The 25,529-nt window shown below is 35.6% G+C and overlaps 1 protein-coding gene across 1 annotated transcript; it reads right to left on the reverse strand.

Moving 5' to 3' along the window:
* Positions 1 to 17,406: 17,406 nt before the first annotated feature.
* LOC145062769 (1-aminocyclopropane-1-carboxylate oxidase 3-like) lies at positions 17,407 to 19,972 on the reverse strand. The gene is made up of 4 exons (XM_079010363.1): positions 19,794 to 19,972; positions 19,478 to 19,704; positions 18,467 to 18,800; positions 17,407 to 17,928 (listed from the first exon to the last, which is right to left on the reverse strand). The coding sequence occupies exons 1-4, from the start codon at positions 19,896 to 19,898 to the stop codon at positions 17,635 to 17,637; spliced, it is 960 nt and encodes a 319-aa protein (XP_078866489.1). The 5' UTR covers positions 19,899 to 19,972; the 3' UTR covers positions 17,407 to 17,634.
* Positions 19,973 to 25,529: the final 5,557 nt, after the last annotated feature.

The following is a 25,529-nucleotide window of genomic DNA, read 5'->3' on the forward strand; positions in this document are numbered from 1 at the left end:
TTTTTTTTTCACATATCAAACGGGCAAAAGAGGAAAATAAGAAAAAAAACAATTTGATTTGTACACTTGGACAAGAACATAAAAACAAAAGAGAATTTTTTGAGTTACACTACCTGGAGAGATAAAGAAACAAAAAAAAAGTTTTTTTTTAATTGCTTAGTATTAATTGTTGCAAATCAAGAAGGGAAAAGAAAAAGGATAATTTTTTTTTTTTGTTGTTGTCTAAAAACACAAAAAGTAAAGAAGCGGGACGATTTCCATATAAAACCATAACTGAATCATTATATATAATATTAATTAACCTTTTGTGATTTGGTATTCTACTACGTAAGTATTTGGATTCACAATTTCACCACCAAAGTTTTACAATTTAACCACCAAACTTTTACACTTTCTCTTTTCATCCCTATGACATCGTCTTCTTTAGCCAATCAAAACGCCACCGCCATTCACCTACGTCCTCTTTTTCAACAAAAAAAACTTTGATGTTACATTCTTCCACTTTCTCTGATAGCACATGCCTCCTCCGCTGCTTCTCAAGCGGTTGTCGTCTCTGGTAGAATTGGAATTCCAGTCCTCCTCCGGTTAGGTCAGCTTCTTCGTCTCCTAAGAATCGACAGAGCGAAGATGTTGCTCTGCTTCAAAGACCGACTACAAGTCGGAGACTACATCTTCATGGGCTGACAAATTCGAGAACGATGCGGTTTTGTGCTTCGTTTTTATTGTTCGATTTCTTCCATGGCCGATGCTTCTTCTAACCTCAGCCGTATACTCTTTCAGCCGATCCTTCTATTCTTCAAGGCAGGTATTTCATATGTGTTCTTAGTTAGAATTGCTTTAACATCTTCAATAAACACAATTTATATTTCCGGGTCACTATTGGGTGTTGAAATCTTCAGCTCTAACTCCAAGATCGTGTTCTCTTATTTCCATATTTAACTGTTTGTTTATCTACTTGTCTAAACATTTAATCAATTTCATTATTCTGATAGATTTCGTTATATCTTCCAAATGGAAAGTCTCAACAAGGTTATTGCTTTTCTATGACAAACCTGCCTACAAGGTATTCGATGAAATGCCTGGCCCAATTAAGCTGCTCATTTCAGCTTATTTTACATGATTCTTTACTTTACTATGTTTGTTTGATCATCGTTTTTTAATAAGTTGTACTTGTTCCATGTCGCTAAAAGTTACGAATCAATCTTGGCTCATGACTATATGTCCCTCATATTTTGAAGCATCAGTTCCCAAATGGAACTGGAGATCCCCGTTCCGTTGCCTTCCAATTTTTGATCTCCATATTGTTGGTGATTTTAGTGTCACCGTGTCATTTTAAGTAATTGAAACAACCATGTGAGCTAAGGGGTTTCATGATTTGTACTCTAATATATGTATGGGGGTTGTGCGGAGTGCAGGCATGTATAAGAGCGAATCAGAAGCCGGTTCGACGACTAGTCGGGGGTCCGGGGGCAGCGCCCCCAGGTCCGGGGTTTCCAAAGGGACATCATCCCTTTGGTCGGGTCTAGGGGCAGCGCCCCTAGCGGGGTCCAAGGGGCAACTCGTTAGTTTTGGTAACCCTAAATTCTCATTAAATCCGGATTAACATTACTTGATTCCAAAGCAACTAATGACGGCCCAACCCTAATGAAACCCTAATCGTGTTTAATATATAAACAACTCTTCCTCTACAAAAGTGGGTTACGATCTTAAGCTCTCATTTTGATCATACTTTCACAGAATCCTCTAGCATATTGGCTTACGTCTTCTGTGCGTAGAAACGTAAGTGTCCACTTGGATTATCCTAGGCTGAATTTCTTGTAACCCAGGCATAGGGTAGAAATATCAGTTCAGAAAGTGATATCACGATCCAAATTGGTATCCAGATCTCCACCACAAATCCTATATTTTCCAAACACATATGTGTCTAGAAGTCATCGGCCTCAGGTAAGGTCCATATTCTATTATTGATTTAAACCCTAGATCGATTGAAGCCTTAAATCAAAGTTTTTCTCCATATGTGATTGTTACATCAAGTCCGACTTTGTTTTGCTGCTTAAGATGGACCATTTGTTTCTCTATTTACATTTCAGTTAATAAAAATCTTTTCTTATTTGGAATCAGCTTCAACTTTACATTATCCAACTTTTTAGATCCTACATATTTGCAAAAGGTTAGATTTGTTATGCTTATCATATTTTTTTTTTTGAAGATGTTGATGATGTTGATTTCTTTGGTGAGAGACGGAAGTGGAAAAGATGGCAACTGAAGATAGGAATAAAAAAATTTATAAAGAAGAAAGATACAAGTATATTTGTACCGTGTTTGCAAAATTTGAACTACACCTGGAAAGAGATAGATATGTTGTTGGTGTGGGAGATTGACCTGATATTGGATTTGGAATAGTAGTGGATACATCTGATGGTAAAACTTCAAGCTACCAATACCATCTGTGCTTTGCTTCTTGAACTAATGGTATCTTTAAAGTTTGTTAGTCTTTGGCTGGGGATGCTTATAATGAAATCGTTTTTTGCTTTGAGTGGGGAGTATGCAAATAGGATAATCGAACCATAGGTAAATCCTATTTTTTTAAATATATTTTCTGAGATGTGTGCATATTCGTTGCCTTATAGATATTGATGCGACCTTGCTCTTTCTCTATCCACAAACTTCACTCGAACGTCTAGCTATCACTGCAAGATCATAAAGAACAGAGGCCGTCAGCCGCTTTCCGGGAGGAGCTCCCGGAAGAACGCTCCGACGGTCAAGTTAGAGGGTGTTTTAGGGTTTGTGTGTATTCTCTCTAGAAAGCCCAGAGAACTTACCTCGCAGGTCTGAGAGCACATCCTTTTATACCTAGCGCTCCTGCCTGAGCCGTACAAGACAGGATCGCCTTTGGGGAGAGAGTATCAGAGGCGCTGATTGGAGGGTCGTGCGCCTTCAACCACTAGAGCGCTCTCATTGGCTCCGACGGTAATGCTTTGATCCTTTTGTTTGTCTCCTGACCGTATCTTTTGTCTTGGAGCAAGGAGCGCCTCTTGGCGGGCGCAAGCCTTCCGCCTGCGCGCTTCGCTCTCGGGGACGCCAGCGGGCACTAAGCCTGCTGGGCTGAGCCTAGTTTGCGTGCCGGAATCTTGGGCTAGACGCGGTTCTGTTGTGCTGCCCTAGGCACGCCATCAAGTCCCCCAGTCCAGTAGCCGTAGTGTTGCAGCGCTAGTTACGGCGTTCTGGGCTTAATTAACTGACGCGTGTCGGTTTTTCTTTATCCGCCACTCCATCCTTAATGGCGACATGACTGGGCATGATGACTGGCAGTTATGTCATTGTGTCAGACATTTTAATGTCCCGCCTCCTCCACTTCTTTATAAGGGTATTTGCACGGTTTCTCTTGCCTCATCTGTTCCTCCTCCTCTTTGTGTTTATCTTCCATTTTTCTTTCTGGCAAACCTTCCCGGAGTCATTCCATCCGCCGCCGAGTATCGTCAGTTGGAAATCACTTATGGCTTGTCTTCCTTAGAGGGTGTGGAGTTTCCCTCTCCTGGCTCTAGCATCTCTTCCCCCTGGTAAGACTGGGGTTTACTTGAAAACCCTAGATGCTGGTATACGCTTTCCTCTAACGGATTTTCAGGAGGAGGTCCTCCAGAAAGATGGTTGCAGCCTTCAGATGTTGACTCCCAATGCAGTTAACAAAGTGGTCGCATTTGAAATGATCTGCAGGGCCAACGGGTATCTTCCGGATTACTTCGTCTTCAAGTTTTTCTTCTGATTTTGTGTTACCGGAGATAAATGCACCTTCTCGGTCCGGCGAGGGGGACACGCCTTAGTTCCCGACAGGCGTACCCCCAAAAACTGGCAAGATAAATGGTTGTGGGTGAATCAGGAGCTGGTTGGGAGTGGTCGCTATCGTGCCCATGCTTTCGCCGATACCATCCCTAAGCTCTTCCCCCACAACCAGGGTGTCGCCGACTACTTGAAGAGTGTGCAGGTATCCGCTGAATAGTACTCTGAGGCGCTTCTTTCTGGGGTAGGGATGAACCCCTCTTGGAGGCGGCGTGGCAAAATGGCGGTGTTCTTCTCCGTTGTTGATGGTGAGTGTTGTATCCCTCTTTTCCTTTTCGCCCCCTTATTACTCCTGTGTTATTTATATTTCTGTTCTGCTTTCCCTAGGTGCTGGGTCTTCTCTGTCCATGGATGAGGTGCTGCGAAAACGTTATCGGGGCAGGTTGGAGTTTCGCGAGGTGGATCTGGTCGATCGGCTTCCTCCACCTCGCCGGATAGATCAGCTTGCTCTAACCGTTGCCCATCCCGTTCCTCCGACAAGTTCATCGGCGTCTGAGGAGAATCCGCTGCATGCTCGCCCCATTTCTGTTGTCATTCCCCTCGGTGACGTTCCTTCTTCCTCCATGGAGGATAGTGAGGACAAAAAGGAGGGAATCATCGCTGATGTCCGGCGGATGCAGGCGAAACAAAAAGCTGTACAAGCCATGCATGAGCCAGTTACTGGCGCGCCCACTACTACCAAGAGGGTACATACTAGGCGCAACTTTTCTCGCCTGCTGAGTTATATGAGTTCCACACCAACTGGTGTGGTAGTGATCCCTGATGACGACATGCAACAGTCTGAAGGGATCAACAGGGCGACTGAACAGCCCGCTATTTCAGACTTCTCTTATATTCCTTCTCCAAGTGTTCCGTTTGTTCCTTCAAAGTTTTCTCCAGCAAAAGGTTTTGGTGTCCCTGGACAAGCTGCAGTCTCCAAGGATGGTGGTTCTGGAGATGGTGCTTCTGAGTCTATTGTTTTTGTTCCATCCTGGGATCTTCACAATGACTCTCGACTCTCTGTGCACGCCAATGCTTTGGAATTTTCGCGTCACGCCTTTCCTCCAACTGCAGTTGGAGATATGGAGGCGATGGGTAACCCTGCCCTTGCTCACAATATGGACTACGCTGCCGCGCAGGCCATGTTTTATCTTGTTGCAGGTTCCTGGCGCGTCCATACCCTTGGCGAGATGGAGAACACGCATGCCGCCTGTGGATCACGTGTGGCAAGTCTGGAGTGTCGTCTTAACGAGCTTGGTGATGATCTTCGTTTATCTGAGAAGAAGTGTGAGTTGCTAGCGTCTGAGAAAAACGTCCTTGATGAAGCCAGAGCCGTGTTGGAGGCCAAGGTTGACTCCCTCACACATATGAATGAGGGTTTGATGATTCAGGTGGAGAGTCTTGAGCGTGATGCCACTGATCGTGACAAGCTTGTGTCGTCACTACAGTCGGATATGAACGCTTCTCGTCGAGACCTGGATTGGTTGGTGCGTGTTGGTGTTGTTCGTATTGTTGATAAGTTGATTGAGCATCCCGATTTTACCAATGTCATAAGCCTCATCCGCCATGTTGCGTTTGTGGCTGGGGCCAAGTCCCTTCAGAAGACTTCTGCTGGTGTTGGTGGTGGGGAGGTAGTTGCTGGTGCTTCTTCGGTTGGTCCTGCGGTTAGTGTAAACGATGCTCTTTTGTCTTTTGTCAGTATGGATCATGCATCTCTGTTGGGTTTGGGGGAGTTAGGTATTGAAGGTCTTCGGGAGTTATGTTCTTTTGGTGGTTCTGAGGGTACTCCAGAAAGTGTGATAGGTCAGGAAATTGTGCCGATAATTGAGATTGATGCGGGGGGAATGGTAAGGATGGTGGTGAAGGTGATCGTGGTGTTGGAGCAGGTATTGGTGATGGTAATGTTGGTGAGGTGGTCGTGGGTGATGGAGAGGATGTTGGGGAGGGTGCCCCGGCATCGTATGCTACCCCTCCTAGGGTGTAAAAATTTCTCTGTTTAGTTGGTTTAGGTTTTGATGCTTTTGACTTGTGTAATGTTTGGAATTTTAAAAACAATGTTTTATTTTCCTGGATGCGTATTTTGTATGCTCTAAGCATTGTCTCTAGGCATTTCGTTTTTCCCATGCTATCGTTGACACGCTAAGTGTTGGTATTGGGCGCTCTTAGCACCCAACGATCGAGTTTTGCATGTGAACATTCAATCGTTATAAATTAATACACTAAGTATCAAAGATCAGCAATTGCATTATCATTCTACATTGACCGCAGACTTTTAAATACACTAAGTATTAAACTCATGTCACTAAGCATGGACATATGTACTCTAATTACTTGGGATGTGCTACACTAAGCAGCACATCGATCAGCTGGGATTGTGTCTCTTTCCCTCTTTCTTGTTTAAAAGAAATACTTCTTCAAGTTCCTAGCGTTCCACATTCTTGGAATCTGCCTTCCTTCCATTGTTTCTAACACATATGTGCCATTTCTGTTTGCTTCTGTGACTCTACAAGGGCCTTCCCATGTTGGGCCCAACTTGCCTTGGGGCTGGGCTCGACTTGCTTCATTTTTCCTCAAAACGTATTCACCAACTCTGAACGCTTTTTCCTTTATTCTTTTATTGTAGTACCTTTCTGTTGCATGCTTGTCTGCAACTTGGCGCATTCCAGATTTTTCACGCTTTTCCTCTAGGATATCCAGGTTTATCCTTAGGTCTTGTGCGTTTCTTTCCTCATCCTTGTTGGCCACCCTCAGTGTGTTCACTGCCACCTCCATGGGAAGCATGGCCTCTGTCCCATACGTCAGGCTGAAAGGGGTTTCCTTCATGCTTGTTCGTGGTGTACTTTTGTACGACCGCAACACTATCGGTATCTCCTCCGCCCAATTCCCTTTTGCTTTGCCCAGCCTCTTCTTGATTCAATTCACAATGGTTCGATTGGATACCTCCGTCTGTCCGTTCGCTTGCGAGTGTGCTACCGATGTGAAACGTTGGCTTATCCCTTTGGTGGTGCACCATTCTCTGAACGGGTTCTCAGCAAACTGTAGGCCGTTATCGCTGACAAGAACTTTAGGTGTCCCAAATCTTGTCATGATATTCTTCCATACGAATTTTATCATGTGTCTCCCCGATATGCACGCCAATGACTCCGCTTCGATTCATTTTGTGAAGTAGTCCACGGCCACCACCATATACTTTAGCTTTCCTGACGCTTCTGGGAATGGACCTACTATATCTATGCCCCATTGGTAGAATGGCCACATGTTATGCAGTGGCACCGGGGGGTTCGCTTGGATTGGGGCGTAAGACTAACACTCCCCACATTTCCTGGTCATTTCTATCGCATCTTGCTGTATCGTCGGCCAGTATACCCCCATTCGCAACACCTTGCCCGTTAAAGCTTGTGCCCCTTCGTGTGCACCTACCTGGCATGAGTGTGCTTCCTGTAACATCTCTCCCCCTTTGGCTTGGTCCACACACTTTAGCCATAGGGTCATGAACTCTTTCTTGTATAATTCTCCGTTAACCATTGCGTATGAAGGCGCTTTTATACGTATCTTCCTAGCCTCACCATGATCGTCTGGCAACACCCCCCTCTGTAGGTATTCCCGGAACGATGTCATCTACGTGGGCCCGGCTGGGGCTAGGGCGTTCACCTGCTGCTCGTCTATACTTCTTTCACGGAGTACCTTTATTAGGACCTTCTTTGACAGGTGGTTGAAGCACGTGGATGCCAACTTACTTAAAGCATCTGCCCTCTTGTTTTCACTCCTGGGTATCTGCTTGATTGTAAACTGCCTGAATGATCCTACCAATTGTTTCACCATCTTTACATACTTTCCCATCCTCTGATCTCTTACCTCGAAACTCCCATTAACCTGGTTTGCTGCTAGCCTCGAGTCGGTTAGGGCCGTTACAGCTTTCGCACCCATCTACTTGGCTAGACGGAATCCTGCAAGCAGCGCTTCGTACTCCGCTTCATTGTTTGACGTGTGGAAATCGAAACGGAGGGTGTAGGTTACCTCTTCTCCTTCCGAGCTAGTCAGGATCAGCCCCGCCCCTGAGCCTTCCCTGCTGGATGCCCCATCCGTATATAAAGTCCATGAACTGTTATCATCTGGGGCCCCTTCAACTGCCCGCACTTTCTCTTTGGTCGGGTCCCCTCCGTCCGAAATTTCTAGTAAGAAATCGGCTAGCGCTTGTCCCTTGATACTTGTTCTTGGGTGGTAATTTATGTCGTGCTCTCCCAGTTCGATCGCCCACTTCGCCAGCCGGCCCAATGTCTCCAACTTGAGCAGTATCTGTTTGATGGGGTAACTCGTGAGCACCTCGATCTGGTGTGCTTGAAAGTACCGCCTTAGCCGTCGCGCCGCATAGATGAGCGCCAGGACCTGCCTCTCTAGCGTGAGATAGTTGAGTTCCGGTCCTTGCAGCGCTCTACTAACAAAGTATACCGGTCTCTGTTCCCCTTCCCTTTCTACAGTCAATACTGAAGATATCGTTTCGCCTGAGTCGAGAGGTACACTTGTAACGTCTCTCCAGGGACAGGGCTGGCCAACGTGGGTAATTCATGTAGCGCTTCCTTGATTCTTTGGAGCGCTTTTTCTGCTTCATTCGTCCATTGGAAATTGCCCTTCTCAATGCATCCATTCAATGTGTGGAATAACGGCATGACCTTGTCAGCAGATTTCGAAATGAACCTGCTTAGAGCTGTAAGTTTCACATTCAAACCCTGTGCTGTTTATTTATTTTTACAACTCTATTGACCTGCTTTATGATGAAATTTGAAAGTGAGTTTGATGTTGCACACCAAGTGCTCGATGAAATGAAACAACCAAATCTTATTTTTACTTTCTTATTCGAAAAATCTCAAAAACAATCTCACTGGAGCTGTTTTGTTGTTGCATTTTTTAAATAGGGAATTTTATTTTGAGATGAAAAGCTTTATAAAAAGAAAAGGCTCCAAGAGTATAAAAGATTATATGTTTATCTATATTCTTTGTTCCTTTCCTTTTGGTGAAATATACCTCATATTATAAAGATTTTAAAGGTACTATTCCACTAGGGTTAATGATCATTTCAATAGACATTGATCTGAATTGAGTCCATAGTATAACCACGCAGTAGCAAAACTGCATCAATAGAAAAAGAAATGCTTTTGTGTCTTTGCGTTTTTTTTTTCTATTTGCGTTATTGCTTTGTTCATTTTGACCTGAGACATTTTAGAATGTAACGTTTGCATCTATTATTCACGTGAACATTATAAAATTTGTGGAAGTACATACCCTAAATCTGATTAATTTGTTTGAAAATTAACAGGTGTCAGTTACTCCCAAATTTGTATCTCATATGATTGAGGCAGATATTGAAAAGGTTGCATATGAATGGATTACTGTTGCACTTCAAACCGATAACTAAGGTATATCATACAACCTGAAAGAAGAAAAAATAAAGTGACAAAGCGCCAACGGCGCACATGATTCTCATCTAGTTACTTATCGGTTAACAAAAAATAAAAACAGAACCATCGGTTTTAAAAATAGTTTGATTATTATGGTTTGGTTTTGGTTCCGAGTTTTTCCGGAAATACTTTTTCATTTTTATTGTTTGTGTCTACATTTCATTGCATATAATTATACGATCGCTTTTACATATCGGCTTTAATTGTTTTGTCTCAAGATTGGTTTTTTGATCTTTTTAAATCACATATTGTTTGATTTCATTACTAGTCGCAGATCGATGGAATTTGAAATTTGGATTTCAATGATCATATTAAAAAGTTGTTTGTGTACATAAAACCATCTCATCAAAAAATATAACAAAAGAAAAAAAAAAGTAAGTTAAAAGGTTGAAAATTTTAGATAAAATTTTCAAATTACACCTACTTAATAAATATTTTTTAATTTATACCTATCTGATAATATTTTTTTAAAAACACCGTTTTGATAAAAATAGAAATAAAAAATAACCCTCCGATTTTGTTGAAGAGAGCTCACCATTTAATTATAATCTTAAAGAAGAAGGAAATAAGAGATTAAAGAAGAAGGAAATAAGAGATTTCAAAGTCAAATGATGTAGGCGCACTTAAACAATAAGAAACTTCATTTTTCATTTTGTTTTCGTTAAGGACATCTCCAATCTATGCAACCCTCTCATATCAATGTACTTCATCTTTTATTTCTATACAACTTACCTTTTAAACATCTCCCTTACATACAATACATACAACCCTCATACCACTCCATCTCACCTATATATTTATCTCAATCTTTATAAATTTATCATCAAAAAAATCCATACAACCATTGAATAATCATACAACCCCAAAACAATATCATTATACGTCACCACCCTCCAATTTATATAACATCCATACCCATACAACCCTCATTAAAGATGCTCTAGGAAAGAAGATTTATTAAGTGAGATCAACCACAAACGATTCGTCTTTTCGATAGTGTTGAAGAGAAGATGAAATACACAACTAAAATATGAAAAAAAAAATATATATATATATATATATATAAGATCAAAGATGTCAATAACTTAAAGATTTGGGAAAAACATAATAAAAGACCATTCCATACCATTGCAATGTAAATAGAGCATCAACAATATGAATTTTTTCAAGAGTTTAGGTTCAAGAGTTTAGGTTCGAACAAACCCTTGATAGTGAAAAACAAATAGCATGGACACTTTTTGTAGTTTTTTTTCATATTTTTTTTCTTATTTTTTGTATTTGTTTTCGTACTATTTGTTTTAATTTTTTTTTTTTTTTTGTATTCTTAACTTTTTTCTTGAACTTTTCAAAAAATATAAAATGTATTAATATACTAGAGTATATTACAATTTTGGTATTTATAGTTTTTGTATTTTTTTTAATTTTATTCAAGTAAATAAAATAGTTATATTTATATTTGTAATTTCGGTCCAACTTATTTTCTTTTTATTTTTTTGTTCCTTAGTGTTATTATATTTATGTTACGAAAAAAATGAAACTTAAAAAAAATAGTTTCTTTATTGAAAATTAATGTTTCAATGTGTGATATAACTTGCAAATTAAATCATATTTCTATATATGATATCAATCAATAGTTTAAATTCAAGATAATATTTTTGAATTTGATAGTAGGCTAAAACAAAAAACAAAAGAAATAATAATAATCGGTCTTTATAAAAAACATGTTATAGTATTTAAATTGAATTCAAGTTCATTTACTCGAATCAAAATAAATAAAAACATTAGAAAAATCATAAATAACTAAATTAGAAAAAAATAGATAACAAAAGGTTAAAAAGATAAAAAAAAATCAAATTGTTGAAAAATAAAGTTAAAAAATGAAAACAAATAAAGTGTGTGTGTGTTAGTGTGTGTGTGTGTATATATATATATATATATATATAAAGTATACAAAAAACGAAAGGTAAAGTTAAAAAACCATGTGGTTTAATTTTTGTAAATTACACGGACCAAGTTTGAACTTTAAACCCAATTTTAGGACTAATTTTGTAAAAAAAATAACAATGTTAACCATGAAACCCGTTAAATAGGCTAGAATGATAATTATGCGAGAAAATTGTGGCCAAAACAATAATAAAAAATATGTTAGAGTTTTTTTTTTCAATCACGTGTTAAAAACTTAGGACTTTTATAATATTAGTCCAACATACATAATCTAGTTCATAATATTTAACGAATATTTTAATTATTTATAATAGTAAATAGTAATTAATTATATATACGTATAAGTAATCTGTAATAGAAAAAACATCATAAATGGTTCCTGTGGTTTTCCAAAATCTGAAGTTTAATCCATGTGGTTTAAAAACGTCATAGATCGTCCTTGTGGTTTTAAAACTTTTGACGATTGGTCCTTATTACTAATTCTGTTAAGTTTTGTCCGTTAACTGAAGGGTATTTTCGTCATTTCACTACCACATGGACCATTTATGATGTTTTTGGTTATTTAAAAAAAAACTAAATATAATTATTTAATATATAAATGTCTCTCTCTCTCTCTCTCTCACTCTCTCGCTCTCTCTCTCTCTCTCTTTCTCTCTCTCTCTCCCTCTCTCTCTCTCTCTGCAACTCGATTCCTTCCCCAAACCATGTTGCTGCCATTTCCGATAAACCATTTCTTTTCGTCAATGGCAAATTGAAATTTCAATGGTCATTAGATGAACACCTTGCTCTTTAATCACCATTGACCCTAATTTCTCCTCCTCCCATGTACCAAGAAAGTTCCAAATCTAAAGTTTATTGATTACAATCAACCCAGAACCAGATACGAGAATTAAAGAGAAGAAAATGAGCAAAAAATCGACTTTCTTTAATGCCTGCTTGTACCAGTCTTGCTTGCAATCGAAAACGTAATGGGAACGAGACTCAACCTCTTCACCAACGAAGATGGATGCGAAGCAACATGGAAAATCCGTCAGAGATGTAATATCAATTTGAGTTCTGATTTTAGGGTTTTAGATTCAATTTGAGTTTTGATTTTAGAGTTCTAGAATCGACTTCAACCTCATAACACACATAGATATAGCGTTAGATATGGAGGTCTTCATACTAAAAAAACCCTTTTGTACATGTTCGTTTATGGTCGCCGGAATCCAATCGAAACCCTAGCAGCTTCTCGCACCAGAGATGGGGGTTTAAAGGGTACGGTGAAAATGGTTTTTGGAGTATTTTCTGTTGGTATATAAAGAAGCTACATGATGATGATGAAGATGGTGACATGTAACCGAAGAAGTCGGAGATGAATACAATTTTGAAGATGCAACAACATATAGTTATGTTCTTGATTTTTTGGGACAAACAAACAACAGGAGGTGGGGGATTTCATAGGAAAAGATGAAATGGTCGACATTCCTGGTTACACACATACACACACAGAGGGGACATTTATATATTAAATAATTATATTTAGTTTTTTTTAAATAACCAAAAACATCATAAATGGTCCCTGTGGTAGTGAAATGACAAAAATACCCTTCAATTAGCGGACAAAACTTAACGGAGTTAGCAATAAGGATCAATCGTCAAAAGTTTTGAAACCACAAGGACCATCTATGATGTTTTTAAACCACGGGGATTAAACTTCAGATTTTAGGAAACCACAGGGACCATTTATGATGTTTTTTCTTTGTAATATAATGAATACATCATTATCAAATATCAAGTATATAATAATATGGAATTTATTTAGTATATTTATAAATAATTGATATAATTAATTTAATATTAATATTCTAATATACATGATTGGATATTCTAATAAATTACTATTAAAAAAGGCTTTTACTTAATTGGCACTACAAACAAGATTTTAGAATTTGAAAGGTAACTTAGGCCCCGTTTGATACGCATTTTTCCAGGTCCAAACAGATCTTTCTGGTTGAATAGACCGGAAAGATTGTTTGATTTGCACAAAAAAAAGGGTCTTTCCCGGTAAGATATGTATTTCTCAGAAAGCCCCAAAATCATATCTTTTTAGCTGAATGGGCTGGAAAGACAATTATGCACCAAACCCCGCCTCTTTCTTTCTTTCTTTCTTGGATTAGTAATTTTTTTAAATAACTTTTTTTATATTTTTTTATTTTATGTTTTATTACTTTTTTTCATCATTCAACACAATCAAACATCATGGTTTCTTTCCCGGTCAGGAAACTTTCTCAGACAGAAACTATCAAATAGGACCTTAGTAGTATTCGTGACACGATAGTGCCATATGTCCATATCACTTGCTAGTGAAAGTTGTGAATGACTTGAAAATGGTTCGTGATGTGTCTGCCAACGAGGCAGCAAGTTGGCAGTGGTTATGAGACCTCAAATACATATCTTTTGCGGCGATAATATATGCTTTTGAGAAGTCACAAATTAAGGGTAAACTCGGTTTTGATTAATAAGAGAACAAGTTAGAAACATATGTTGAACAATTTCAGCTTGGTGGGACTTTAGAGGTTGACATATCTAAAATGTTAGAATGAATATTCAAATCTACTCTAATAAATAAAAATCTTTTTGTTACATGTCACGTTTTTATTAATTTGGTCAGATGTCATTTTAAGGTTTTTCTCAATTAACTTTTTTTTTCCAAATGACATTTTATGGGTTTTTTTTACATTTTATTAAATTTCACATAATATTTAAATGTAATAATTATAATAAATGTAATAATAAATAATATCAATATCATTAATTGATATTTCTTCTAATTTCAAAAATTTTAAATTAAAGCCTTATTCTTTTGCTATGTTTATTTATCAAAATTATTAATTTAAATTTAAAAAAGAAAAAACACTTTAATTTTAATAATTCATTATTTTTCTAAATTTTCTTATAAATTCAAATTTATCAAAATGTTAAGAATTCATAATTAATTTCTTTTAAATGAACTCATGTAATATATGAATTATACACCTAGTATGACGAATAAAGCAATCATGATAACAAAAAGTTCCAACAATCTTAAATATTTGATGTTCTTCTAATTAAACAATTTGCGTTTTTTCTTTTAATTTTGGAAAAGGGTATAGTTTACTTTTAAAAATGTCTCATAATCAAGGTCTTGTGCTTTTTTTTTTTTTTTTTTTTTTTTTTTTTTTTTTTTTTTTTTTGTCATGAGTCAGATAATTTTAAATAAATACAAACAATAAAATTGAAAGTAAAAATAACATACGAAAAACACTACCATTACTGTAAAGAAAAAAAACTCGACTTATACCGCTCAACCATTCTGACTTGGTTAAAGTTCCAATGATTATCATTAGGATATTTAATGATTTGACATTCTTATGCCACGACAACTTTAAAATGTAAATATAAAAAATAATACAAAATTATGTCATCCGGGCATTTCCAAAGATTTGGTGTTCTTATACAAACATTCAAAGTTAGATGTATGCAAGAGGAAGACATCAAAAACACAACTATGAATATACTCCCAACACATTTGATTATTATTATTATTATTATTATTATTATTATTATTATTATTATTATTATTATTATTATTATTAGCCTTTTACTTTACTAAATCCATACACAGACCATCCATGTTGATGACAATCGAATGCTGCAAAGGTGGCACATCAACCCATTTTCATATTTAAAGGTAGTTTGTCACATTTCTTTAGCAAACTCTTTCATCGTCTTCATCTATTCATTAATAAAATACAAGAGTTTGTTTGGTATAAATAATGGAATGAAATCACAAAAAAATAAAATGAAGAAGGTATTTGAATTGATCACTAAGTTTGTTGACTTGAATAGACGGAATTATCATTTAAACATGTTATTTGTTATATACAACTAAAAAACTAAATAAAACTAAATTGATATATAATAACATGTAGATAAATAAAAAAAACTTTAATCTAATAAGTATATTGCTAAATAATTTATATATAAATATAAAACATGGTTTATTTTAAACGTCAAAAAGGTTTTTGAAAAATTTAGAGACATTTTTTTACAAAATTGTCTATCATAAAAACTTAAAATACAATTGCAATAAACAATTCCAGTCACTGTTGGACCGAGTGTGATATGAGTCATATGACACTAGGAGGTGGGCTGAGGCTTGGCCACCGACCATTCTCGCAGAGTGTTAACTTGAAGGTGGCCCATTAATGTTTAGGCCCGATCTAGTAGTCTGTATGGAACATGTTGGTATGGGAGCCCAATATTAGACGATGATTTCCTCATGAATGATGTAAGTTAAAATATATACAAAATAATAGGGGTATAGTTATAGTATATGCTAAAACATATCATGCCTAAACTGACTCAAAAGCTTGTCCTTCGAAGAAAGACTGCAACTATTTACGTTGGCATAATAAAATATAGTGGCTTTTATTTAGCAATTATCCAAATAATTGTCTTTCACTTTAATTGAAATATACCTTTTCCTTAGATGATAAACCCTAGCTCTATTCCCTTTTATTTTGTTATCAGTTTACATTTACGTCCATTTCAAGTTTTGAAGATCAAGGATATGTCGCGCGTGATTACATGGTTATGGTGGTCCTCCTCCCATTAACTTGGGATGTTTCCACATTTTCATACTTAATTATATAGAATTGACATACTGAGGCCCATTAAGTTGGGTCCTCAATTCCTCATACCAACTGTGGGTGTATTAGGTTCATGCATTGGATTTTAGTGCTCTCATCTTTGGAATTGACGATACATATCCGTTCATTTCGGTGTTTTCACCTAACTTTTCTTTCTTGTCATGGAGTTGTTGGATTCATTAATCTCAATCTTAGAGGATGTTTGGCTTATTTTTGAGAGGCAAAAAGGACTTTTGGAAAAAATTATAAAAAGTTAGGATTTTCTGACTTTTCCAAAAAGTCAGTTTTCCTTGTATCAAAATCCTAAAAATAGCTTTTAAAATATTTTTACCAAACATCTTTTTAATCTCTCAAATTAATGGCTACATACCCATATTATTATTATTATTATTATCTTTTTTTGTCAATTTTATCGGGTTTAGAGGTATTGAGCCCATTTCTGTGGGTCTTAATGTCTACTTAGACATGAGCAAAAAGATTGGTCTGTGAAAATAAACTAGTCCCAGAAAACTAGACGAAAAAAAGACTTGCACAAGATCTGTTGGGACCAATCCAAAAAAATAATAATAATAACAGACTCCTTCAATACTGGTCTAAAAAAAGACAAGATTGATCTGAGACCGGTCTAAAAAACATAAGCCCTAAGTTTATATACATATCATTTTAGTGTTAATTATACATTTATTAATCACACATTAACCAACTTTTTTCCCTTATTATTTTTATTAAATTTGAGTGTATCATTTTCTTTGTAAATTTTAATGTTAACAGAAACACTCAAAACTAAAAGTACTAAAAGAACAAAAACCATCGAAAAAGAACTGAAACATGTGCACAAAAAGACTGCGATACTAGATTGAAAAGATAGAGACTGGTCTAAAAAGAACGGTTTGAGACCGTCTCTAAAGACAAGACTGTTCCTGTCTCCAAAAAACTAGACTGTTGCGAAACTTATCCGATACTGGTACCGTCAACGTGCATCTCTATCTTCATATAATCATATTTGGCACCGAAGACCTCACCAATGTCCATTTATACGTACTTTGTTCATATGCCAAATAGTTCTAAGCTGATGCTAATTTTGTTTATGTGTTGTGGGTTATTTCGCATAACTAATATGATAAGCCTACTCTTGATTTGCCTTGGTTTTGCTTCTAATTTTGTTTATGTGTTGTGGGTTATTTCGCATAACTAATATGATAAGCCTACTCTTGATTTGCCTTGGTTTTGCTACAAAAGTTAATGGATAATCTGATAATCATAAATATGGACATAAGTAACATTTTATAATTTGGTCAACTATTTGACCTATATCACCAAATGACCACCCATTTGCAATGGGTCAATTAGGAAACTGCAAAATTACTTTTCTTTTATTTTCTTTCGAAATGACATTATCATTTTTAAAGACGAACATGTTCCCAATATAATTGCGAAAGATGTTTATTTTTTTTTGAATTTCTTTTCACAATGTTTGTCATTGTTCAAATTGAGTTACTATTACGCAAACATTAATATTGGAAAAACACAGAAATTATGTCATTATGTTATTAGGGCATTTCCAAGATTTGGTGTTCTTATACAAACATTCATACATAGATGCCTGCAAGACACTAGAAACACAACACCTATGAATATACTCCCAACACATTAATTTAATTTCCTTTTTTTTTTTTTTTATGTATAAACCTTTTATTTTATTAAATCCGCAGACACACAAACACCATTACTGAAGGTTTTTGATCTTAAACAGTTGCAATTGGGTCGACCCTGATGGTGTCTTCCATAGCTGTCTTAAAAGCTTCAAATCGGGGCTCTTTTGCCTGAAACTTCACTTGTGCATAGAGCTTCATGTAATCCTCAAACACAAATTTCGGGTAGATATTGTTTTTCTCTTCTGCTTTGTTTACTAGTTCTGGGGCAGGGTAGATCACAGCATCACTGCCCGGATTGTAAAATGATGCAATCGACATGCGGGTCCCATCTGTTTGAGCAATCACTCTATGCATCACACTCTTGTACCTTCCATTTGTAATCACCTGAAAAAGAAAGATAATGTTTTTAGTACACCCTTTATTGTTTCAAGAAACGGGTATGATTCTTTAATACAACATTTTATTGCAATACTCTATACTTGGGCTAAATGCAAGAAGTTGCAATATATTTGTGTATTATAAAATCATATTTTCATTTCTTTTGATTACAACAATGTACATACTTTAAAAATGTACCCAAACTATAGCATTGTAGCATAACATCCTATTTTAATTTTTTTTGTTATATTATTGTACTTTTGGTTTTTTATTAAGGCCCTTGTACTTTGAAAAATCTACTAAATTATTGCATTGCACTTTCAATTTATTTCTCATTAAGACATTATATTTTGAAAGTTCTATCAAGCTATACCTTTCTATTTGGATGACATTGCTACATTTAGATCAATTTTTCAAAAAACAATGTTGTGATAGGAACAAATAGAAGTAGATTGTTATAAAAAAAAAACAAATCAATGATAGTATGTTGCTATTTTTTGCATATGTTTAAATGGAGTTTGGTTTAAATTGTTGTAATATATACCTCAAGTTGATCACCCAAGTTGATGACAATCGAATGATGCATAGGTGGCACATCAATCCATTCTCCATCTTTAAGTAACTGGAGCCCACTGACCTTATCGTCCTGAAAGAGCAATATAACACCGCCAGCATCGGTGTGGGCCCGCAGACCCTTGATAAGATCGGGCTTGGGGCAAGGAGGATAGTTGCTCACCTTGGTCCCAAAGGTGGGGCCCTTGGAGCCATAGAAAGCTTTCTTGAGATAACCCTTCTCTAATCCCAAATTCTCACATAATATGTCTAAGATATTTTCAGCTAGTTTCTCAATTTCTTTAGCAAACTCCTTCATCACCTTCCTGTAATCACACATAAACCATAAGGGTCTCTTTGTTATAATGGAATAGAATTTGAAAGAGTGGAATGAACAAAGTAATTAATGGAATGGATCATTAGCTTTGTTAGCATATCTAGTTGGCTTGTAATAACAAAATAATGTACAATAAAACGCTAGATAAAACGAAAATGATAAATAAACCAATTTATTATTTCATAAAAATAAACTTTAAGCAAACTAGATATCGTTAAATAAATCGTATATGAACACATATTGATGTCGGTTGAATATAAATCCTATAATATAACTTTAAATAATAAAAAGAATTGTCATCTAAAACAATTGTTTACAAAAGTAAATACCATGATATTTTGAAATAGAATCATAGTAGAAAAAATATTTAGTTATAACACTAAAAAAGTCATTTGGTTTTAGTTTTTAATTTATTTAATTTTAAAAACACTAGTAGTTATTGAAGATCATATAAATAAAATAAAATAAAAGTTATATATGATTTTAATCTATCAACACGAACGAACGGAATCGCATTCCAGATTTCCGGAATAAATTCTTTATTCCACTCTTACGTGGCGAACAAACTGTATCGATTTTTACATTTATCTCAATGATCAACAATCTATAAATAAAAAAATCATCATAATAAATTAATAATCATTATGTATTGTATATACTATATACCTGTATTCATCTTCAAGATCAGGGATCTCAGAGATGTTGGATTCAGGAAGATGACGGAGATAAAAAGTACTCTCCCAATCCAAATCTTCAATTTCACTTTGAACTGCTTCTAAGCCTTTACTAGCCACCATTTCTTTAAACCTTTCTTCCATGCATTTCTTGTAATGCCCTTTTGTCATCTTCTCCACAGTGTCCAAAAGCTCAGTCGATATCCCGTGATGCACAATCTTCAGTATAAATCATACATACAACAAAACAATAATAAGTTACAAGTTACAACAAATGATAGCATAGAGTACAAGTGATGATTGCATACCTCAAAGAAACCCCAGTTTTCACAAGCATCATTGATCAAGTTCATTGTTGCAGATCTTTCTTCTCCATTCAGTTTCTCCATGTTCACAATCGGGAATGTCGCCATTTTTTTCTTCAGAGTGTTTAAGTTGTGTGTGTGTGTAGGGAAAGGTGATGTTAGTGTGTGTGGAATGAAGGTGGGGGTGGTTGCAATTTATAGTGGAATTGAAGAAGGTGGGGGGAAGTAGGAAAATTAGAAACAAGGAAAAAATGGAACAGGACTCATGCAAATTTTGCATGTAGCATTCTTTGTGGGACCCTTTTGAAAAGTTATGGTCAGCCTATGACCATGGGTCTAAATCATCTCTTTAGTTATGTCATTATCATTTTGGTTTATTGTAACTTATTGTTAAAATAACATTTCTATAAAAGAAAACTTATTACTTGGTTCATAAATCATGTTCTAAAAAATGTATTTGTTCATTGAACTTATTATCGATACAAAGATATTGGACCAGAGATTGGGACCATAGATTGGAGACCTGAGATATTGATCAAAATTTTGGATCAAACCAATAAAAACTTAGCCGTTTGATAGTTTTTGTCTGGGAAAGTGTTGTCTGGTAAAGTGCTGTCTGGGAAAGTTTTCTGACTGGGAAAGATACAATGCTGTTTGATTGTACATCTGATTGACTGTGCTGGATGATGAAAAAAAGTAATAAAAAATAAATTTAAAAAAAATTATTTAAAAAAAATTAATAATCCAAGAAAGAAAGAAAGAGGTGGGGTTTGGTGCATAATTGTCTTTCCAGCCCATTCGGCCAGAAAGATATGATTTTGGGGCTTTCTGGGAAATACATATCTTACCGGAAAAGACATTTTTTTTTGTGCAAATCAAACAGTCTTTCCGGTCCATTCAGCCAGAAAAATCTGTTTGGACATGAAAAGATGCGTATCAAACGAGATCTTAGTAGATACAGATCTCGTGTATCTAATTATTTCGATCATGTAAACTATGTTAACCCTTGCTTGTTTTATTTTTCTTTGTATTTTTATATCGAGTTTGTATTTTTTTAGGCCACAATTTTATTATTTTATTTGGGAAAATGTTGATTTTAAACATGTATTTTAAGCTCTTCTTAGAATTAAAAGAGTTATTCCATGTTTGAATTCTAACAAGATTTAATTTTAAGATTGCATTTTGAGCAATTTTTGCGTGCTTTTTGTATTTGGATTAAGTGCAATTATTACTTATAATGTATTTCTTTTGTGTAAAATTTATCTTTATTTGTAAGGATGTTTTAGAACATACCTTTTACGTGCTTTTTGCATACTTTTTATACAAGTGCACATGCTTTTTATTGTTGTATATATTTTTAAATGAAAAATGATTAGCTTTTTTTGAAATGATGTTGTAAATCATGTATTTTACGTGCTTTTAGTATTTGGATTAAGTGTAATTATTACTATAATGTATTTCTTTTGTGTAAAATTTATCTTTATTTGTAATGATGTTTTAGAACATACATTTTACATGTTATTTTGCAAATTTTTTTATACAAGTGCACATGCTTTCTATTGTTGCATATCTTTTTAAATGAAAAATGATTAGCTATTTTTGAAATGATGTTGTAAATCATGTATTTTATGTGGTCCTCATGCTTTTTGTACTTTGAGACGTGCATTTTGGGGTGCGGTGACTATTTTTAAGTTGTAAAGAGTGCATTGAAGTTGTACATTGATATGATTTGTCATTTTGTAGATTTCAGCCAATAATATGTCTTTATTGAGTTGAATGAGTCTAATATACCATTGCTATTGCATAAAATACAAGTGCATGAAGAATTATTGGTATGGAAAAATGATTTAATAACTTTTCCCTACTTTTGTGCCCCATGACGTAAAGATTTAATTGCTATTTATGTTTTATGTTAAATATTTTGATTAAAGGGTGTTTGATAATTTTCATTTTGAGTCGGATATAACTTTAAATTGGACGGATTAAGGTCTCGTTTGATAGTTTCTGTCTGAGAAAGTGCTGTCTGAGAAAATTTTCTGACTGGGAAAGTGTAACAACGCGAATTTTCAAAATAAATTTTTGATTTTTAAAACATTCATTCATTCATAAATATTGTCAAACACATTGTATCAATGTTATTATCACAAAACATTTCCCCAGAATCTCCACAAAAACTCCAATGCGTGTGTGTACGAATCATGTCGGCGCCTTCCTGCGCTCATCACTAGTACCTGAAACACATAACACAACAACTGTAAGCATAAATGCTTAGTGAGTTCCCCAAAATACCACATACAACACATACGCCACTCAAGGCTATAGTACGACCCTTCGGTCGTTGTGTCTCAGCGGGACCCTCCAGTCCCGTAGCTCGTTGGACCCTTAGGTCCGGTCATAGCTCGTTGGACTCTCCGGTCCGGTCTATATCATCATACAACATACAAATATCACATAGCACATAATCTCATACATAACAAATAAGACCCTCTGGTCATCGCATAATACCACTCTTAGGTAATGTATAGTGAGAAGACTCACCTCGATGTCTCGGAAAATATCTGACTCGGAAGAAATATAATCTAGCCTCCGCCTAATCACATAAAGTAATACTCCCATAAATACAACTGTACTCAACCCTAAAGTTAACAAGGTCAACGGTCGAACTTGACCCGATTCGGCGAGTGCACAAGGGCGACTCGGCGAGTCTACACGTGTCCACTGACTCTCTTAGATTCTCTCTTGGCACGTCGATTACTTCACTTGACTCGACGAGTTCCACCTGGCATGAATCGTGGGGCCACCCCGACTCAACTCGCCGAGTCTCAAGAACAACTCGGCGAGTTCCAACTTGAACTCAGACCCCTGACTCTCCCTTACTCACCGAGTCATTCCCCCAACTCGGCAAGTCCACTCACTGAGTGTTTAACGGGCAACCTTCATACTACTTGCCGAGTCTGTTCTTCGGACTCGGCGAGTTCATGCCATGCACAATCTCAAAACGATCACTTCTGAGGTCAGATCTGTTCCATACAATCATAGATCTGGCCTCCCCAAGCATGATAATCACGTAAAGTTCGGACCTTGACACACAAATAACATAGAAATGGTCCAAAATGGTGATTTAGCCCCAAAAATGACATTCCAAGCTCATGACTTCCAAAAAGACTCATAAAGCTCCAAGGGATAAACTCTCTCGACCTCTTTGGGTCCAGATCCAGAACACAAACTCGAGGAGGGACCAAATACACCACTTAATCAATCTCAAAACGGGTTTGGAAAACCCTAACACTAAGAATCAACACCAAACTGAAGAAGGTCCGAGAATAATACCTCAATGAAATCTCTATGAGCTCAAAACCACCAAAAATCGCACCTCCTACAGCCTCCTCTTGCCTTAAACACTTCCTTCTTGCAAAAACACCCACCAAATATCAAGATTGGCCTCTCCTTCCTCACAAACGATCTAGATCTCTTTAGGGTTTCTCTCTGGGGTTGGTGGCCGCAAATGACGGTCATAAGGCCCTTTAAATAGGTCTCAAACCCTGGAAATTAGGGTTTCATTAAACAACATGGACTCACCGAGTCCAGCTGTGAACTCGCGTACAAATCCGCGACCATACTCGGCGAGTCTAGACGCCAACTCGCCGAGTACCCCGACAAAACCCAAAAATAAAAGAACAAAATATCATACCTGGGAATCCGGGTGTTACAGAAAGAAACCATCCTGTTTGATTGTACATCTGATTGACTGTGCTGAATGATGATAAAAAGTAATAATTCAATAAAAATAAATTTAAAAAAAAGTTATTTAAAAAAATTAATAATCCAATAAAGAAAGAAAGAGACGGGGTTTGATGTATAATTGTCTTTCCAGCCCATTCAGCCAGAAAGATATGATTTTAGGGCTTTCTGGGAAAGACATATCTTACCAGGAAAGACCCCTTCTTTTGTGCAAATCAAACAGTCTCTTCGGTCCATTCAGCCAGAAAGATCTGTTTGGACCTGGAAAGATGCGTATCAAACGGAGCCTAAGAGACATATCAAAGGAGTCAAAACTGAATTAAAGACTTCAAATTATGGTATTAAATAGTTTAAATCTGACCGAGTCAGACCTAATTTTTACCTGATTCAATAAAAAACAATGATCTAAGTTTAAATAAAATGTAAGGTGCTTATGGGTATATAAATATGTGAAATGCAAAAATTTTATCTAGGTGTGTTAAGTATAGAGGATAATGATTTAAAATGGTAATATATTTTTTTATTCGTACAAATTTGGTCATTGAGTTTTATTTTCGTCCATATTTACCCTTTCAACTTGTTAAACTATACATATTCAATCTTTATGACCGGTTATTCCAGGTTAGCCGGAAAAAAATGACTTAATAGGGTAATATATTTCTCATTTTGTATACATTTAGTCCTTAATATTTTTGTACACATATTGTCCTTAATATTTTTTTTGTTTCAAAATCAGTTATTTTTGTTTTTGTAGTACTTATGAATGGTTTCTTTAGGTTTTTCTCACGAAATTTTACGTGAAACAATAATTGATGAGGTATTTAGGGTTGTTGATGGTTATGTTCATTGCGATCTCGATTGTTTGGTTGCGTAGGTCTTGTGTTCTGAATGTCGTAACTTCTTCATACAATATTAGATTTTAATGATCTTTATATCCACATGTTTGTTTTTTTGAGTCTACTACAACTTTCGTTAAGATTACTCTCGTTAAAATATTATATATTTTTATTTAGGATTTTATTAAAATAAAACATCCATACATGCATTCATAAAAAGTATGGATATAAAGATCGTAAGTAAAAATATATTACTTTTTAACTAGAATAATATAAACAAAAGTTATAGTAGACTAAAATGTGAATGTATGGATATAAAAATCGTTAAAATCTGAGATCATATGAAGAAGTTATGATGTTCAGAACATATGACCTAAACAACCAAGTATTCCATATCGCGATGACCATAAGCATCAAAGCCTCAAACACCTCATTAATGATTTCTCCACGTAACATGTACAAATCATTCATAAGTATTGAATGAATATAAAATCAATAATTACTTATTTTGCAACAAAAAACGAATATTAACGACTAAATGTATACAAAAATATTAAAGATTAAATGTGTACAAAGTGAGAAATATATTACCCTATTTAGTCGTTTTTAACAATTAACTTGGAGTAGTTGGTCATAAGGACTGAATGTGTACAGTTTAACAAGTTAAATGGGTAAATATGGACAGAAAAAAACTCAATGACCAAATTTTTACAAATCGAAAAATCCTCCTGAATAAATGAAAGTTTTTTTTGTCACATGTCAATCTCTCATGAGTTTTGACACTTGTCATTTTGTTGTATTTTTAAAAAAATATTATCCACTTGTCAATTTTTGGTTTGTTTCAATTTTTAAAATTAAAGTCATATATTTATATATGTAAACTATTAAATATATCATACATATGATATTAAATTGCAATAAATACGTTTCTTCTTTTTTTACTTTAAAGTTGTACATTAAAAAATATTTTATATTTACACTTTAATATTTAATCTTTTTTTAAATCAACCTGTATCATACACGGGTCTCACACCTAATATATTAGGTTTTAAAGTCATCCGTATACAACAGCATTAAAATATACTCCCTCCGTCACATATTAATAGTCCATGTTTCCTTTTTGGTTTGTCCCAAAATAATTGCCTACTTCTAAAAATAAATA

The sequence above is a fragment of the Lactuca serriola genome, chromosome 7, assembly GCF_051521515.1.
Source record: "Lactuca serriola cultivar US96UC23 chromosome 7, Lser_US96UC23_V15, whole genome shotgun sequence".
Taxonomy (NCBI): domain Eukaryota; kingdom Viridiplantae; phylum Streptophyta; class Magnoliopsida; order Asterales; family Asteraceae; genus Lactuca; species Lactuca serriola.